Here is an 18,481-nt window from a genome sequence, read left to right as displayed (position 1 = left end):
AAAATGATGCCAACATAAAGTAGACATATGGGGAATGCTAAGTAATAAATATTTTATAAGGTATCACTTTCTGTTTTTAAAGCAGAGAGATTCAAATTTAGAAAACAGTAAACTTTTGGATGTTTTTTTTATTAAATAAAAGGTAAAACATATTGACTCAAATTTACCATTAACATGAAGTACAATGTGTCACGAGAAAACAATCTAAGAATGGCTTGGATAAGTAAAAGCGTTCCAAAATTATTACCACATAAAGTGACACGTCAGATTTGCTGAATTAGGCCTGGTCAGGAAGGGAGTAAATGGCCCGGTCTGGAAGTGGTTAAAGAAATGTTCAAGGAAGTGCTGTTATGCCTAGAAGTGGAGCATGACACAGAAATTCTCCCATTGAATACTATATTATCCACTGCTTTACCTCCATACACTGCTTGAGAAAGGTTAGTGTGTGAACCGAAACGTTGCTACTGGTAAATAAACCTACACTTTTTTACTGAAGGAAGTGCCGTGGATATAAATGATGTTGTTTATCTTGGAGGAGAGGATCGCTGGCACTCGTCTCTCTACATCTCTGCTGTGTGGTTCACATATTTGGGACTTTGCTGCATACATTGCACTAGATATAACATGTAACTTCCCAACCACACCATATAAATTTACAGGCTGACCAACTGGTTCCTGTATTGACAGCATAGTATTGTGGTACACTTACTATGAGACTATAAATATTAGTGAGGTCTTAGGTTTGAATCCAACCAAGGGCAATTTACCATTGCCAATATTCAGCCGAATGAAGGTTCATAAGAACAATCATTCCCAATCATTGGCCTATGCAAGTATGGCAGTGATCAGCAAATACTCGTTTTCTCATCAGATCACATCTTTTATGTGGGCATAAAATTATTTTTGTCGGCAACACATCACACCATGTAAATAGGAGGCATGCTTTCGACAACATGAAAACTGTAGGAGGGCCAAACAATCTCATTCATCCCTATACAGTTTGCATTGGTTAGTGAAAAAAGCCCTTAAAATGAGCACTGATATACAGTTATATCTTCAGTTGGTACTCGTTATTGCAAGGGATTGACCAGTATAAAAAGGAACCATAGGCCAGTTTCACACAAGCAGATTCAGTCCAGAAAACATGCTCCATTTCCTAGACTAAACATTGCTCCTCTGACCCAAAATCAAAGCATCAAAATGATCCTACCAGATCTCACTTCTACTGTACTGTACTCACATAATGCCATAAGTACAATACAGTCAGGCAAGAACTCATAGCATCATAATTCATGATGATTCTTTGAGTTCAGGTCAGAAGAGCAGCATTCGATCAGGGAAATGCGGCTAACGGACGGAGGGTGTTTCCCAGACCGAACACGTTTGTGTGAAATAAGCCTTAGTTTTAGAGAGATGGCCTAATACTTATTTTGTATTTGCAGGTGAACAGTGACATTGTATATTCCAAGGTAATGAAAGATGGAACAAGAGAGGTTCAGTATATTGACAAAACTCATGTGGGACAGAAATTATTAACTAAAGAAATAGGAGGAAATGGCCCACTTGATATAACTGATCTATACAAGTTTTCAGAAGGTAATTACAAGTTTTAGAACTTTTCAGAAAATGATATTCGATTGTCATCTTCAAGTACCTCAGAGAGCAGATTATTCCATGAATTAGACTCGGTACTGTGAACATGTCTTGTGCTGTACAATTAATGTATTTATACAAATCTAGAGAAGCTGTTTAATTTGATGTTCAATACGACCTGCTGGAATGTAAGTAGTATATTTGGTCAGTGACCAGAACCTACCTAGACGTTAGTTGTCATAGATATCTTGTTCTGAAGGTGATCTTATGTTTATTTGTATGTAATATTTAATTTATAATTGCTAATTATATGTCCCATTTGTGTCCAGTACACTTGAGATCTTATAGTTTGAATAGTTGTACATTTATATGTATGCTGTATATCCTTCCTTCAATAAAATTAATGATGATGCTGGTAGCCACTAGCATGATTCTAAAGATAAAATGACAAAGCAAGAAATAGTTGATGTGGAATAATGGACTAAAAGCAGCGGTGCCCTTATTGGGGTAGGTTCAAAAACTCCTTAATACAAACTGAAACAAGATACGGGTACCGCGCTATATCTAAAGCAATGTATGAAAGTAATTGTTACTTGGAACAGTAGAAGCAAAAAGCCGAGTTCATATTCTGCTACAAAGGTGGCTGTCACAAGTCCGTGTTACGCATGTACAAAGACAGGTGTCACAAGTCTATACTCCACACGTGAATTTTCAGCAACACTTTGCTTTGCTTTGCATATACAAAGGCAGCTGTCTCACGTCTATATTCCACATGCGATGAACCTGTAATCCGCCTCCAACATGTAGTCAGATCTCGCCTTGAGGCACCTACTGCTCACTCCAAACCGGTCGGGGTTACCTTTATAAAGGACAAAGAAGATGGTGCAATACCCTCAAGACTTAGAGGTAAGAAAGTTTTTTATTCTACTCACAAAATTCACAGTTTTCACATGCCTATAAAACTGTGAATTTTGTGAGTAGAATAAAACTTTCTTACCTCTAAGTCTTGAGGGTATTGCACCATCTTCTTTGTCCTTTATAAAGGTAACCCTGACCGGTTTGGAGTGAGCAGTAGGTGCCTCAAGGCGAGATCTGACTACATGTTGGAGGCGGATTACAGGTTCATCGCATGTGGAATATAGACGTGAGACAGCTGCCTTTGTATATGCAAAGCAAAGCAAAGTGTTGCTGAAAATTCACGTGTGGAGTATAGACTTGTGACACCTGTCTTTGTACATGCGTAACACGGACTTGTGACAGCCACCTTTGTAGCAGAATATGAACTCGGCTTTTTGCTTCTATGGTTCCAAGTAACAATTACTTTCATACATTGCTTTAGATATAGCGTGGTACCCGTATCTTGTTTCAACTAGCATGATTCTGGCAGCAGGCAGCAGATATCATGTCAACTTTTAGACTACATCTTCCTTCCAGTGCCAATATAAGGTAAGTGGTAGTCTGAGACTGAGATGTTCCTCTATAGTGTGATGATTCCTGGATAGTTTGTTAAATACAATGCATAATGGTTTTAATGGGGTTTTCCAGCAGTTCGATATTGATGGCTTATCCTATCCAATATCGTTGAGGGTCCACTGATCAGCTGTTTGAAGGATCTGCAGTGCTCAAGGGAGTGCAGTACCTCTCCTTAGGCAGGTGACATCACCTTCATTGGTCACATGGCCTAATTGCAGCTCTGTCCCATTCAAGTACATGGGCCTTGGCTGCAATACCAAGCCACTGTACAATATATACTACTGTGCTTGATAAGCTATGATGAGACCACATTGCTCACTAGAGCACCACAGCCTCTTGAAACAGCTGATCATCTGAGGTGCCAGAAGTCATACCCCCATCAATCAGGTATTGTTGACATCTTGATGCCCTATCCCCTTTTAAAACTGAGTAACTGCATAGTTATGCATGTTCTTACAAAAGGAGCTTTTTGAAGCTATTTCTCATCAAATTTAAACTTTAAGGCTCATTAGTTGCTTCTCCATTTAATTGGTATATGAAATCTAGTAATGATCTGCTTATATGCATAGCAATCTCTACCCTTGTCAACTTAAGCTTGAGTTTTCCAACATACTAAATAATTATGCAACCCTTGAATGACAAGGAAAAAGATCTGTATATTCAGTGTGCTGTTTGTTATTGAAGAATGTATGATTGCCATTCTAATCCATCTGCTTTCTATATTTTATATTTTATTTTATGTGTTCTGCTTATTGGCATGTTGACATTGAATTTTAAAATGTCTTCTTGCTGTCAGTGCCCAGCTGTTTCCATAATGCCCATAGACTATAATGAAGAGAGATGCACGCTCGTATGATTGGTCCTTCTAAGCTATTGTTGATTTTATTTTTAAAGGATAACTGTCATATTTTCATCAAAAAATCAATTTTTGCATATGTTACTGCTGCAGCAGCATTATACATAAAGCAATCTTTAATTTCTTCACTTACCACTGTTTTCCTTGAGTTTTCCCCTTAGCTACAGCTGTTTTGAATCCTACATTATGAGGATCTTCTCAAGATGGCTCCTCTGCCAGTTCTCTGAGGCCAAAACTGCATTCCCTCAGGTCACATACAAACTTGCTGTAGCCAGCAGATTTCTGCCAGCCAATCAGATTGGACTACTGAGAAACACGCCTCCTCACTCTGGAGCCTAATGCAGGCATGCAGTGTGAAGGACCGCCCCTCTGTCTTCCTAGCCGGAGACAGATGAGCCATAGCAACGGTCTTTTAAGGGAGCAGTGGAAAGGGACAGGAGACATTAATTAAAGCTGTTATTATAAGGTAATTACAGATCATTTGGCAATCATTGACAGACTAACTCAGGTATACATGCCTAGCTCTAATAAAATAGCAAATAAAATAAAAAAAATGACAGTTATCCTTTAAGATTCTATAATAGGGCTATATTCACACAACCGTATGATTCCGCATCCGTTCCGCAATTTTGCGTAATGGGTGCAGACCCATTCATTTATATTGGGCTGCAAAAGAAGTGAACAGCACACCATGTGCTGTCTGCATCCGTTGCTACGTGCTGCTGCCCTGAAGAAAAAAAAAATAGAACATGTCCTATTCTTGTCCGCAATTGCAGACAAGAATAGGCATTTTCTATGATAGCCGCGCCATGTGCGGTCCGCAAATTGCGGAATGCACATGAGCCGGTATCTGTGTTTTGCTGATCCGCAATTTGCGGATCCACAAAATACAACGTTCGTGTGAATGTATCCTAACAGAGTCTGTTCCACTGGACTGGTGCATTTATATTCATAAAGGGATCAAAAAGTAATCCTGGAAACTATAAACTTGATCTCTATTGTGGGTAAATTATTTGAAGGTATTCTAAGAGATAGTATCCTCCAGGAATAAATTATTTTATAACATAATTTTAGCATGGGTTTATGAGGGGTCAGTCACTTTCTATGAGAAGATAACTTCCAGACTGGCGTGGTTGGGTCTGTGGATGTTGTATGTCTATCCAAGGTGTTTGGTACTGTACCGCATAAGAGGTTGGCACATAAAAGAAAGCTGGTACTGGAGGAAATGTGTGTAAATGGGTTAACAACTGGTTAAGTGGGTGACTATTAATGGTACATCCTCAGAATGGGTCAGTCACCAGTAGGGTGCCACAGTGGTCAGTACTGAGCCATCTTCCTTTTAATAGGACTGGACAATTTTCTGATTTAGTGTTTTAATTTTTTTTACTCCCTGCCTTCCTGGAGCCGCAACATTTTTTATTTTTCTATTCAAATAGCCAACTTAGTCGTGCAGCGATTCGTTGCCAAAAACCCCGGGGTCCAGGACGTCTTGCGGCAGGCCAGGAAAATCTCTGGCCATTTTAAAAGATCTTACACAGCTATGGCTTGCCTTGCTGGCGTTCAGCGGTGACACCACTTGCCCGTCAGACGTCTGATTTGTGACTGCCCGACGCGCTGGAACTCCACCTTGTATATGTTTGATAGGCTTCTCCAGCAGAAACGTGCCGTTAACGACTACCTGTATGAACTCTGCGGCAGGACAGGTTCTGGGGAGCTTATTTTTTTTTTCACTGCGCCAGTGGCTGCTAATGCGCGACGCATGCAGACTTCTGCGGCCATTTGATGAGATCACCAAACTGGTCAGTCGCAGCCACGGCGCCATCAGTGACATCGTACCTTACGCCTTCTTTCTGGAGCGTGCATTGCATTGTGTCATTGATCAAGCTGTTGAGGAGCAGGAAGATGAGGAAGTCGCATTGCTTAATGAATTCCCAGGGGGGGCAACTCCATCTGAGACAAGTCCGCAGGAGTCTGAAGAGGAGTCAGAGGTGGATGGTGCCTGGGGGGAGGAGGAGGAGCAAGAAGAGCAGGCTTTAAACTTTTCTGGGATCCCTGGTGTTGTCCGTGGATGGGGGGAGGAGACCGAGGACGACATTCTCCTGGGTGATGAACAGGAGCCAGGCCGCTCCACCGCTTCCAATTTAGTGCAAATGGGGGCCTCCATGCTCCAGTGTTTGAAGAGGGACCCCCGTATAAAAAGCATAAAGGGCAAGGACCAGTACTGGGTGGCAACGTACTTAGACCCCCGGTACAAACACAAAATGGCGGACATGTTACCAGCATCACAGAGGGCTGTCAGAATGCAGCACTTCCAGGGCTTGCTGCGAAAGATGCTGCATTCTGTTGTTGCGGGTGCTGGCAGAGGAATTTCCACCCACAGAGAAACAGTTGCGAGTACCAATCCTACAGCGCATGCAAGAAGAGGGCGGTTTGAAGATGTGTTAGTCACTTCAGATATCCTTATGTATTATTTTCTGATACCATCACTTCACATACTACTGTTTCTTTTAGACTTGATAAAGGAGTATTTTTACTCCGAAACGCATTGTCACCTGAACAAATAAATATTTCTAAAAAGACGACTTTCGCTATTGTGGTTTTGTGCCAAAAGGTATCACAGTGTGTACAAGCTAGTACACAGCCCTTTTACAGCACTTCAGATATGAGATCATTTTTGCAGCCAACCCATCGACAGTCGCCCTCCGGATCCAGCCTCAGGGAACGCCTAGACCGACTACATTGGGTTAACGCCCGATGTGGACGCTGTGAGAAGCTGGGTGACTACTGACTACTGGGTGTAGAGGCTTGACCTGTGGCCAGAGCTGCCACAATTTGCCATGGAACTCTTGGCTTGCCCCTCGTCAAGTGTCGTGACTGATAAGCGCACTCGACTAGCTCACGACAGTGTGGACTACCTCACATTTCTAAAAATGAATGAGGAAGGGATCTCGGAAGAATTCAACACCTGTGACGACCACTTTTAATTGAATTTCCTCATGACAGCCCACAAATATCCGCCACCACCCAGAACAAATAACGGTCCCTGTCTTAGGTAAATACAGCGGCATAAAAGGCCTTTTCTGTCAGGTGAATGCCTAATGTTTGGGACCTCGGAGGAATTCCACACATGTGACGACCACGTGTTATCGAATTTCAACTATTATCATTTGGGTTTTATTCAAGAGAGGGGATTTCGTTAGCCATGTTTTTAATCCAATTTTATATTTTTTGTTCTTTTAAACATATGTAATTGACATCTATTTGTACTGGCCTGCAGTAAAATTATTATCTATTGACCGTCTAATATACCTCCAGCCACAACATAATTACTTGTTCTTTTCCATCCGGTGAATGCCTAATGTTTGGGGCCTTTAGTCCACTGGCCTGCAGTAAAATTGATATCCAATGACCGTCTAATATACCTCCAGCCACATAATTACTTGTTCTTTTCTGTCCGGTGAATGCCTTAAGTTTGGGGCCTGTACTCCAGTGGCCTACATTAAAATGTTTATCCATTGACCGCATAATGTTCCTCGAGCCACATAATCACAATTTATTTTATGTCAGGTGAATGTCTAATTTTTTCCAGTGGCCTAAAATAAAACATTTCTAGGCTCCAGCAGGGCACATTTCTGAGAATTTCCCTTTAAGACGCATGCAAATGGCCCATGATTAAAATACATATTTTTGGGGGGAATTTTTGCCATTGATCCCGCTCTGGTATGTCACTGTCCATGTTGTGGGATGATTTGTTCACTTCTTGTAAGTATTTGGTGGCTGAGAATATGAGCTGAAGGTTTTTCAGGTTCGCCTGCAATTAAAGTGAATGGGGCCCGCCGCGAACTTGCGGTTGGCGAACATTTGATCGCGTTCGCGCATCGTCCCGGCTGATGTTCATCTATCACTAGTGTGAAGGTCAGAGCCCCAAAAAAAAATATTCAGGACAGATATCAGTGGCATGTAGCACTGCAGCATTTTTTTTTTTTACAATAAACCAAACCTCCAATCCAACCTAATCTACTTTCTGCTGACCACACCATAAGGGTCCATTCAAACGTCCGTAGAATGGGTCCGGATCCGTTCCGCAACGTTGCTGAACTGTTCTGTCCCCACATGAAGGCGAATGAAGATGTAACTGATAATGACTTTGTGACTTTCCTACCTTCGTATCCAAGCAGTGGAGCAGACCAGACCGGCAGACGCTCAGGTTAGATGGATCCAGACGTAGACATGAGGATGCAATCAAACGTGGGTTTATTTGATCCAGAGCAGTGACATACGGTGATGCAATACAGGAATGCAGTAGATGCTGTCATGTGGATGTCTTTCCTGAGGCTAACTGCTGAGGCTACTGCTGAGGCTACTGCTGGTCAAAAACTGATGCCTTCACAAGCCAAGGTGTGTGTCTCCAGCCACAAAGCATGCAGCACTGAAAAAGGCTACAGAAAGTGACAAGGCCCAAGGCTGCTAAAACCATGCCCAGAGAAAAAACTTTATAGACAACGAACAAGGCATGCAGCATACGAATTCCGGCCAGCAGATGGCAGCAGAGAACAATATATTGAAACAACATAGTAAAGAAGAGATAATAATGCAGTGCAGGAATTCAATTTGAAAGGAAGAGCACACTCCCCGTCTGAAATTCACTTAGGGGATTTCACTATGACGAATGTCCATAAAATATAAACAACCTGTAAAAAGAACATGTTAGAATGCAAAACATAGATTAGTCCTATTTTCCAACTTGGAATGGAGAAGATCTGCGGAACTAGATACAGTCCTGTTCACCCAGCAGGGACGTTCTCGATGGGTAATATTAAAATTAGTTCATTGATTGGTCTTGAGAACGTTTTAAGCTCGCCTTTCCTGAAGATCTTCAACTTCACCTTTCTGACCTTGCCATCCTTGCTAGGGAAAACCTTTGAAATTAGTCCGATAGGCCAGTCAATCCTTTCGGTTTGTTGCTCTTTCGTCAATACAAGGTCTCCTTCCTTCAAGTTTGGTTTGTTGTGTTGCCAATTTCTTCTTCCTTGAAGAATACTGAGGTACTCCTTTCGCCACCTGTTCCAGAAGTAATCTGCTAGATATTGTACACGCTTCCAGTGTTTTTGGTAGATGTTAGCATGAGTAAATTCTCCACTAGGTATTAGCGTATTCTCAGTTTTTTGGGTAAGTAGTATAGCCGGAGTCAGTATGGCTGGTGTTTCAGGATCCATAGACACTGGCACAAGGGGTCTTGAGTTGATAATGGCTGAAACTTCAGCGAGAAGGGTGACTAGAGTCTCATGTGTGAGTCTAGACGAGTTAACATCCATCAACATAGAATTTAAGATGTTGCGTGAGATGCCGATCATTCTCTCCCAGGAGCCTCCCATGTGGGAACTAGAGGAGGATTGAAAATCCAGGTGCAACCTTTTTCCGCCAACTGATTTTGAATGGACTTGGTGTCGATGTTAAGTTCTCTACAAGCTCCGATGAAGTTGCTTCCCTGGTCAGACCTCAATTGTTTAACTGGTCCTCTGATTGCGAAGAACCGTCTTAAGGCATTGATAAGGCTGGATGCGTCCATAGATTCTATCACCTCTATGTGAACTGCTCGCACACTCATGCAAGTAAATAGTACAGCCCAACGCTTACTGTTTGCGTGACCGCTGCGGGTCCTGCGTGCGGACACCTGTACATAGTCTATCCGCAGGCAAATCGGCCATTTGTTGGTGTAGTTGTTTTCCTCTTGCTTTACGACAGTGCACACTTTCAGGCAGTACTTGGGCCACGCGTTTTTTTATACCTATAATCCAAAGGCCTGCAGACCATAATTTGCCCTCAGTAATTTGCCTGCCTTGGTGTTTAGCCCTTTCGTGGTAGTGTCGGATTAGCAAGACTGTGATATGATGTTTGCTGGGAATGATGAGAGGATTTTGTTCTGCAATTCCCAGGTGGGCTTGATTCAAACGACCACCAACTCTTAGCAAGTCAAAACTGTCGATAACTGGGTTTAAGTTGGCAAGAGGACTTTTTAAAGGAATCTGCTGTTTGTTGTACAAGCACTTCCATTCTATGTTGAAATTTTCCTGCTGGACGTGACGTATTATGAGGTACTCACTATGAGAGATGTTCTCAGCAGAGAAGGGTTTATGACAGGCATGCCAACCATGACAATCTTTATCTTGGTGAGTATTATGATAACATCTTGCAATGTGCACTAACCTTGCAATAGTTCTGACGAGCCTCATCCAGCTGGAGAAACGTTCAAAGCGCTGACAACCGAAGCTGGCGGTTTGCTTTGTCCCAGTGACTAATGCACTAACTTCAGCGCGGATTTCTGGATCATTATCCGGATCCTGGATGCTGAAAACTTCCTGTACACATTCGTCTGCCTCTCCAAGCAGAAACTCTGAACCTGTAAGCCAAGTAGAGTTAGTAAAGCAACCTATAGGCATAGGCCTAGTGGCGTGATCTGCTGGATTAAGTTCGGATGGTACATAGTGCCATTGTTCAGGTTTGGAGGACCTCATGATTCTCTCTATGCGGTTACTAACGTACACATAAAATCGCTTGGTCCGATTGTGGATGTAACCTAAAACGACCTTACTGTCGGTGTAATACTGGACTTCAGTTATGTCGACACCCTGTTCTTGTTGTACGAAATCCGCAATCTCCACTGCCAACACAGTCCCACAGAGTTCCAGTCTGGGAATAGTATGATCGGGCTTGGGGGCTAACTTAGCCTTACCAAAGACGAATCCAACGTGATTTTGGTTGTTGGGTTCTGTCACCTTCAGATAGGCAACCGCTGCGATGGCATCCGTGGAGGCGTCCGAGAACACGTGGAGTTCTTTCTTTATGCTAGAGGAAAGTGAAGTTTTAATATAGCATCTCGGGATGTGGATCTCATCCAAGGCACACAAAGATCGTTTCCAGGCTTCCCATTTTTGCTCTTTCTCGGAGGGAAGTGGGGTATCCCAATCCTTGACTGTTTCAGAAAACTGTCTCAGTAGAGATTTACCTTGTATGGTGATGGGCGCTACAAATCCCAGCGGATCAAATAGGCTGTATACCACTGATAGGACGCCTCGTTTTGTGAATGGCTTGTCTGCACAACTTCTCTGAAAACCGAAGGAGTCAGCCGAGAGATCCCATCTGAGGCCCAAGCTCCTCTGCACAGGTGGACTCTCCAGTCCCAAGTTAATGTCCTTGAATCCTGGTGCATGATCGCTTGATTCGAAGGCCCTCATAACGGCCAGGCTGTTTTAAGCAATTTTGTGTAGTCTAAGTTTAGCTTGGTACAACATACTTTGAGTCCTTTTGAGCAGATCGATAGCCGCTTCTTCAGTCGGTTGTGATTTGAGTCCATCGTCTACGTAGAAGTCCTTTTCTACAAAGTCTCTGGCGTTTTTACCGTACTTGGATTCTCCCTCTAATGCAGTGCGCCGAAGGCCGTAAGTTGCCACGGCAGGTGAGGGCTGTTTCCAAATACGTGTACCCTCATTCGATATTCTGCCATCTCTGCGTTGGTGTCATTATTCTTGTACCACAGAAACCTGAGGAAATTCCGGTGTTCCTCTCTGACTACGAAACAGTGAAACATCTGTTCAATGTCAGCGGTGATGGCAACGAGCTCTTTTCTGAACCTCATCAGCACTCCAACTAGGATATTCGTCAGATTAGGACCTGTGAGAAGGACATCATTAAGAGATACACCTTGATGTTTGGCGCTTGAGTCGAAAACAACCCTAAATTGATTAGGTTTCCGTGGGTGATACACTCCAAATGAAGGCAAGTACCAGCACTCGTCGTTCTTCCCTAAGGATAGAGCTGGTTCTGCATGGATGTTGCGGAATATTTTGTCGATAAAGGCAACGATGTGTTCTCTCATCTCAGGCTTACTGTTCATGGTACGCTGAAGAGAGTTAAATCTAGACAGAGCTTGTTCCCTATTGTTCGGGAGTCTCACCCTGGTAGCTCGGAAGGGTAATGGAGAAACCCAGTGATTGGTTTCGTCTTTAAGGAACTCATTGTCCATTATCTTGATAAATTCTCTGTCCTCTACTGACAAAGCTACTTTATCATCGTCCTTGCTTGTGTGAAAGACTAATCTTCCCAAGTTGTCGGCAAAGTAGGGAGGAATGTCGTCAGGTGGTTGTATGAGGTCTGGAGGCTTCTCTTTCACCTCATAGTGATGAGGGCAAGGCTTAATGCAAGTTGTGCGTCCATCTCCACGCACGTACGTTTTGAATGAGTGGATTTTTGGCTGATCCAAGCAAACATTTCCTATGACTACCCATCCCAAGTCCAGTCTCTGGGCGTATGGTGCATAGTCGAGACCATTACACTGTTGACGCACCTTGTGTACCCTTAGATTGTCTCTGCCAAGCAGGAGTAGAATCTCGGCGTTGTTGTCCATAGGTGGGATAACGTTGGCTAGGTGCCTTAGGTGTGGATGGTGAAATGCAGCTTCCGGGGTAGGAATCTCATCCCTATGGTTGGGTATTTGATCGCATTCGATCAGCGTCGGTAGAGGTATTTCTGTATTTCCACTGACGGAACAAGCGATGAATCCTTGTGCCCTCCTGCCGCTAGTCTCTATGCGACCCGAGCAGGTGTTTAAGATGTAGGGTTCTGACGGTCCCTTTATTCCAAAGGCTTCAAAGAATTTAGGTCCTGCTAGGGAGCGGTTGCTTTGGTCGTCAATGATGGCATACATTTTTACTGCCTTTTCTGGTAGCCCCTCCGGGTAGACCTTGATTAGGCATATGCGGGCACAACATTTCTCACTCTGGCCCTCCCCACATACGTCCAAGCATGAGCAGGAAACAGCAGTGGCTGTGTTAGCGTGGTTCTGGGGCTTCCCGCCATGACTTTGAGCAGGACTGGTGGTGACAGCAGCAGGTGAATACCTTGTGAGTGGAGTTGGGTGCATAGCTGAGGCATGTCTTTCACTATGACACTCCTCACACTTGATAATGGATTTACAGTCCTTAGCCATGTGCTCCAATGAAGCGCAGTACCTGAAGCATACCCCAAGCTCGGTGAGGACTTTCTTGCGCTCATGTATGGTTTTGGATCTAAATCCTCTGCATTTGTTCAGCGAGTGTGGTTTTTTATGAATGGGACATTCACGATTGAAGGCCTTGTCTCCTGTTGAGGTAGTGTACTGTTTACCAGTGGGTACTGCAGATGATGGTAGGTTAGTCTTTCTAACATTCACGCTCCTCTTAAAGTCTCTGTGTTTATGCACAATACTTTCATACCTTGATGGTGTCGCTGAAGTTGTAGTATTGAACTCCAGGAAGTCGAGGCTGGGGTCATTCCTCATCTGGGACTGTTCATCGATGAACCTACAGAAATGAATGAATGGAGGAAAAGTGACATCATGCACTCTTTTGTACCTTGAGACTGACGCCGCCCACTTCTCTTGCAGGCTGTATGGTAGCTTCATGACAATTGGGTTCACCCCATGTGCTGTATCAAGGTAGCACAGCCCGGACAGACGAGGGTCTCTTTTGGCGAGCTCCAGTTCCATGAGCAAATCACTTAAATCCTGAAGCTTATGGACATCCTTGAGACTGATCTTGGGGACGTTCTGCAGTCTCCTAAATAGTGCCTTCTCTATTGCTTCTGCACTGAAAAAGGTGCGTTCGAGTCTCTGCCAGGCTGCAGCGAGACCTGCTTCTGCTTGTCCCACATAGACAGTTCTAAGGCTCTTGATGCGATTTGTGGAGCCTGGGCCCAGCCAGTTGATCAAGAGGTCGAGCTCCTGCTCTGCGGTTAGGTTGAAGTTGGCGATGGCGGCTTTGAAGGTTGCCTTCCAGGCTCTGTAGCTCTCCGCAAGGTCATCAAATTTTGAGAGACTGGTGTTAATTAGCTCTCTGCTCACCATAAACCTGGCAAACTCAGACATATCTGATTTCTCACTGCTTGTTGCCATGACAACTTGTGATGCCCCTAGGGCATATAGGCTGCGTGGCGTGAAAGGGTGAGATGCTTCCGGGTAGAATGATGTTGCTGCAGGGTTGAGCTGTGGTCTAGCCTCTGTAGATTCTGATGACTGCTGCTTGAGCTGTGGAGGTAGGCCAGGAAACACCTGGTAGCCATCTTGCTGTAATAACTGCCCTTGAGAGGGCGCGTCTGGGCGACTGTTATTGGATTGCTCGGGTGCTGTGGGTATCGCTGGCACTGCAGGTAGAGCTGACTTGGAGGTTTCAGTGTTGTTGGCTTGGACAGTACTGCACACTGGGGGTGGTGCAGATAACTGTTTCAGTACATAGTCGCTGGTGCGATCAACTGGATCCTCTATCTCCTCTGGTGGCAAGCAGACTGAATCAAGGCCTTGGCTCAATGCTTGCTCAAGTAGTCTTACTTTTGCTAATGCGATTTCCTCTTCCCTCTCCGATTCAAGGATCTTCATTCGAGCCTCTGCTTCTGCCCTCTTGGCTTCTGCCCTCGCAAGGACTTCTTTTTCGGTGAAGGAACGCCTCACTTTGGATTGCTCTGCATTTATGCGGGCCTCTAGTAATCTGTCGCTCAGGGCGGAGCTTCTAGAGCATGATGATCTGTAGGACCGCAAGGAATGTTTGGATGAATGCGATCTGTGAGATCTGGTTTCTTGCAAATGAGAGATGCGGAGTTCCACTTTATCTTTAGCATCCAGCACCATGGCGTCTCTTTGTCTGTCTATTGATTCTGCCTTGCACAATTCTGACAGGGCTTCTTCTATATTAGAGTCTTTTAAAAAGGTTATATACCTTGTAGACAGTCTCTTGTATCTTTCATGGGCTGCGTTCAGCCGCCCGACGGCAACTTGTAAACTGGTGGCATCGCCTGAGGAGGACTTAAGTCCTGATATGAGGGAGGAAACTCGTCCCCATAGCTCTTCCAGGTTGTCACATAGCTCATCTTTCCAGGTGTGATAATTTTCCGTGATCTTTATAGTTGGTTTGAGAGAGCGCCTTGGTCGCGTGACTTGGTCTGCGGGAAGTGTGGGTTCTACCTCCAGCTCTTCATAATGATCAGTATCAGGTTGCATTTGCTTTGTTTCATCACTGGGGAACTGTACGAGGTCCTTTTCGGCCATTTTGATTTAAGGTGCGCTGTCTCTTTAAGAAAATGAACTTTTGAATTGGGGGCTGAAAATTGCAGTGCAGCTCAGATGAGGCACCCCGATGAGTTTCCCAAGGTGTTTTGAGTGAATTGCAGGGTTTTGGTTTGAGGGAGGCCCCGCGTGCGTGAACAGTTCTTATATCATGCGAGCAAGGGTTAATATAGGATGTAGAAAGTGGCTTGGCGAGTAGTGGAGGACTTCCAGGCGAGAGTATATCTACTGCGGACACGCCGTGCTTCCCCTTAGGCTTATGGGACTTGCACTGTTGCTGGGCAGATTTGCTGTGAGTGAGCCTGTTGCAGGGGAGGTTCCTGAGTGTGGCACTGGGCTCTGAGGGAACCTGTAGGCGGGCATTGGACATTCAGACGGATATTGACTGAGGTATAAGGCTTTAAGGCAGTTTTTGACTGTTCTGTCCCCACATGAAGGCGAATGAAGGTGTAACTGATAATGACTTTGTGACTGTCCTACCTTCGTATCCAAGCAGTGGAGCAGACTGGACCGGCAGATGCTCAGGTTAGATGGATCCAGACGTAGACATGAGGATGCAATCAAACGTGGGTTTATTTGATCCAGAGCAGTGACATACGGTGATGCAATACAGGAATGCAGTAGATGCTGTCATGTGGATGTCTTTTCTGAGGCTAACTGCTGAGGCTACTGCTGGTCAAAAACTGATGCCTTCACAAGCCAAGGTGTGTGTCTCCAGCCACAAAGCATGCAGCACTGAAAAAGGCTACAGGAAGTGACAAGGCCCAAGGCTGCTAAAACCATGCCCAGAGAAAAAACTTTATAGACAACGAACAAGGCGTGCAGCATACGAATTCCGGCCAGCAGATGGCAGCAGAGAACAATATATTGAAACAACATAGTAAAGGAGAGATAATAATGCAGTGCAGGAATTCAATTTGAAAGGAACAGCACATGAACAAATTCAGACCCATTCATTCTCTATTGGGCCGGAAGAGATGCGGACAGCACACAGTGTTCTGTCTGCATCCGCATTTCCGGAGCGCGGCCCCGATCTTCCGGTCTGTGGCTCCCGAAAAAAATAGAACATGTTCTATTCTTGTCCGCAATTGCGGACAAGAATAGGCAGTTCTATGGGGGTGCAGGCAGGGTGTATTGCGGATTTGCAATTTGCGGATCCGCAATACACAACTGACGTGTGAATGGACACTAATAGTGTTCCCTTAGTGACTTCCCACCCAGTCATATTATCCTCTGAGTGACACATAACAATATTGATGCCCCTCAGTGCCCCTTGGACAGTATGATATCCCTTTAGTGCCCCCCAGGTGCGTTGCTAGTGTCTCAAAAGATCCGGGGCCCAAGCCCCATTGTATATGGCCCAATTCTCTAAGGCTACTTTCACACTAGCGTTCAGAGCGGGTCCGTCTGATGTCTGCACAGACGGATCCTCTCCTATAATGCAGACGTTTGGATCAGTTCAGAACGGATCCGTCTGCATTATAGTTTTGAAAAAATTCTAAGTGTGAAAGTAGTTCAGACGGATCCGTCCAGACTTTACATTGAAAGTCAATGGGGACGGATCCGTTTGAAATTTGAGCCATATTGTGTCATCTTCAAACGGATCCGTCCCCATTGACTTACATTGTAAGTCTGGACGGATCCGTTTGCCTCCGCACCACCAGGCGGACACCCGGACGCTGCAAGCGGGTTTCCGCTTGCTGAGCGGAGGCTGAACGCTGCCAGACTGATGCATTCTGAGCAGATCCGCATCCATTCAGAATGCATTAAGGCAGTACGGATGCGTTCGGGGCCGCTTGTGAGCCCCTTCAAACGGAGCTCACAAGCGGAGCCCCGAACGCTAGTGTGAAAGTAGCCTAAGTCGACCAACTGCCCTACTCCAACCCCCCACTCCACAAACACCAGCAGTGAAGACATTTTACTGTACTTGCTATACAGCTACAGTGCCCCCAATAGTGATAGCACTCCCCAAGAGTGCCTCCATTAGTAGAAGAGCCTTCCAGTATTAATAATGTCCTAAAAGAGCCCCCAGTAGAAATAATGTCCCCCTATTGTTCCCCCAGTGGTAATAATGCTCTCTACAGATCCCTCAGTAATAAGGCCCCATAGTAGAAATAATGTGGATCTATAAGTCCCTCCTATACAGCCCCCAGTAGTATTAGGAAAGCCTATAATGTCCCGCGGATTTAAAATTCCCCCAGTATTTATACTGCTCCCTACTGTTATAATACTCTCCCTGAAGCGCCCTTAGTATTTATAGTGCCCCTTGTAGTTATATTCCTCTGATTACTGTCCTCAGAAATTATAATTCCTCAGCCCCTTCACCATACAGTCCCATGTAAATAACATTATTTCCCTCCCTCCGCCATAGAGTCCCATGTAAATACCATCACACCATCTCTCCAGCCCCCCAATATACAGTCCAATGTAAATAACATCCCTCTCTATCTACAGCCCCTCCAAAGTACAGTCCCATGCAAATAACATCACACCATCTCTTCTGCCCCCTCCAATATACAGTCCCACGTAAATAACATCACCCCCTCCCCAGCCGCCTTCAACATACAGTCCCATGTAAAGAACATCACCCCCTCCCCAGCTGCCTTCAACATACAGTCCCATGTAAATAACATTACCCCCTCAATATTCAGTCCCATGTAAATAACATCACTCCCTCCCACAGCCGCCTTCAACATATAGTCTCATGTAAATACCATCACCCTGCCCCAGCCACCTCCAACATGCATTACCATGTAAATAACATCACTCTGCCTTTCACACTTAGTAATCTACCCCTTCACTTACCTCTCCTCATGTAGCAGACCTCACCACAGCTTCTTCGCAGGATTTCTCTTCACTGCTGAGCTGTCCTCATCTGCATTGGTCACATGATGGTGACATATTCCCAGGTCCTTTTCAGCTACTGCATTTAGAACTGATCACATGGACTGTGATGTCACCACAGCTCCTTCAGCTCTTGCACAGCATTAGATTCAATTGTATTGCTGTCCTGAGGATAGCAATGCAGTTGTATCTATCTGGCAGGTAAGACATTTGGAGCCTGGGACAAAACATCAGGGGCCCAGGCCCCAAATGTTCTAATCTAGAAACGCCCCTGGTGCCCCCACAGAAGATGATGCCACCTTATTGCCCACCTCACAGTCGAAGGTCCCCTAAGTTTCCCTCACAGTAGGATATCCAAAAAGTGCCCTCTCACACAGTATTATGCCTCCTTAGTGCCTCCCCTCACAGTGGGATGATCCCTTAAGTTTCCCTCAAGTGCCCCCAGCACAAAGTGATGTCCTCTACGATCCCCCTGACACAGTATGATGCTCCATTAAGTGAACCCCACACAGTTATCCTCCCTCAAGTTCACCCACAAAGAGTGATTTACCCTTAAGTGGACCCCCTACACAGTGATGCCCCTTATAGGGTTATACCCCCATTAGATGGTCCTCCCCCTAGGT

General features: G+C 44.8%; 1 protein-coding gene across 3 annotated transcripts in view; it reads left to right on the top strand.

Annotated features, from left to right (window-relative positions):
• The window catches only part of F13A1 (coagulation factor XIII A chain), a 256,915-nt gene that overhangs the window by 165,365 nt on the left and 73,069 nt on the right, over positions 1–18,481 (top strand). For all 3 annotated transcript variants that reach the window (XM_040432510.1, XM_040432507.1, XM_040432508.1), the window contains exon 11: positions 1,443–1,596. In XM_040432510.1, coding sequence (XP_040288444.1) covers positions 1,443–1,596 — 154 coding nt within the window. The remainder of the gene's footprint in view (positions 1–1,442; positions 1,597–18,481) is intronic.

Source organism: Bufo bufo, chromosome 5 (genome assembly GCF_905171765.1).
Source record: "Bufo bufo chromosome 5, aBufBuf1.1, whole genome shotgun sequence".
Taxonomy (NCBI): domain Eukaryota; kingdom Metazoa; phylum Chordata; class Amphibia; order Anura; family Bufonidae; genus Bufo; species Bufo bufo.
The sequence above is the reverse complement of the archived record's forward strand: the minus strand, read 5'-3'. Positions and strand labels throughout refer to the sequence as shown.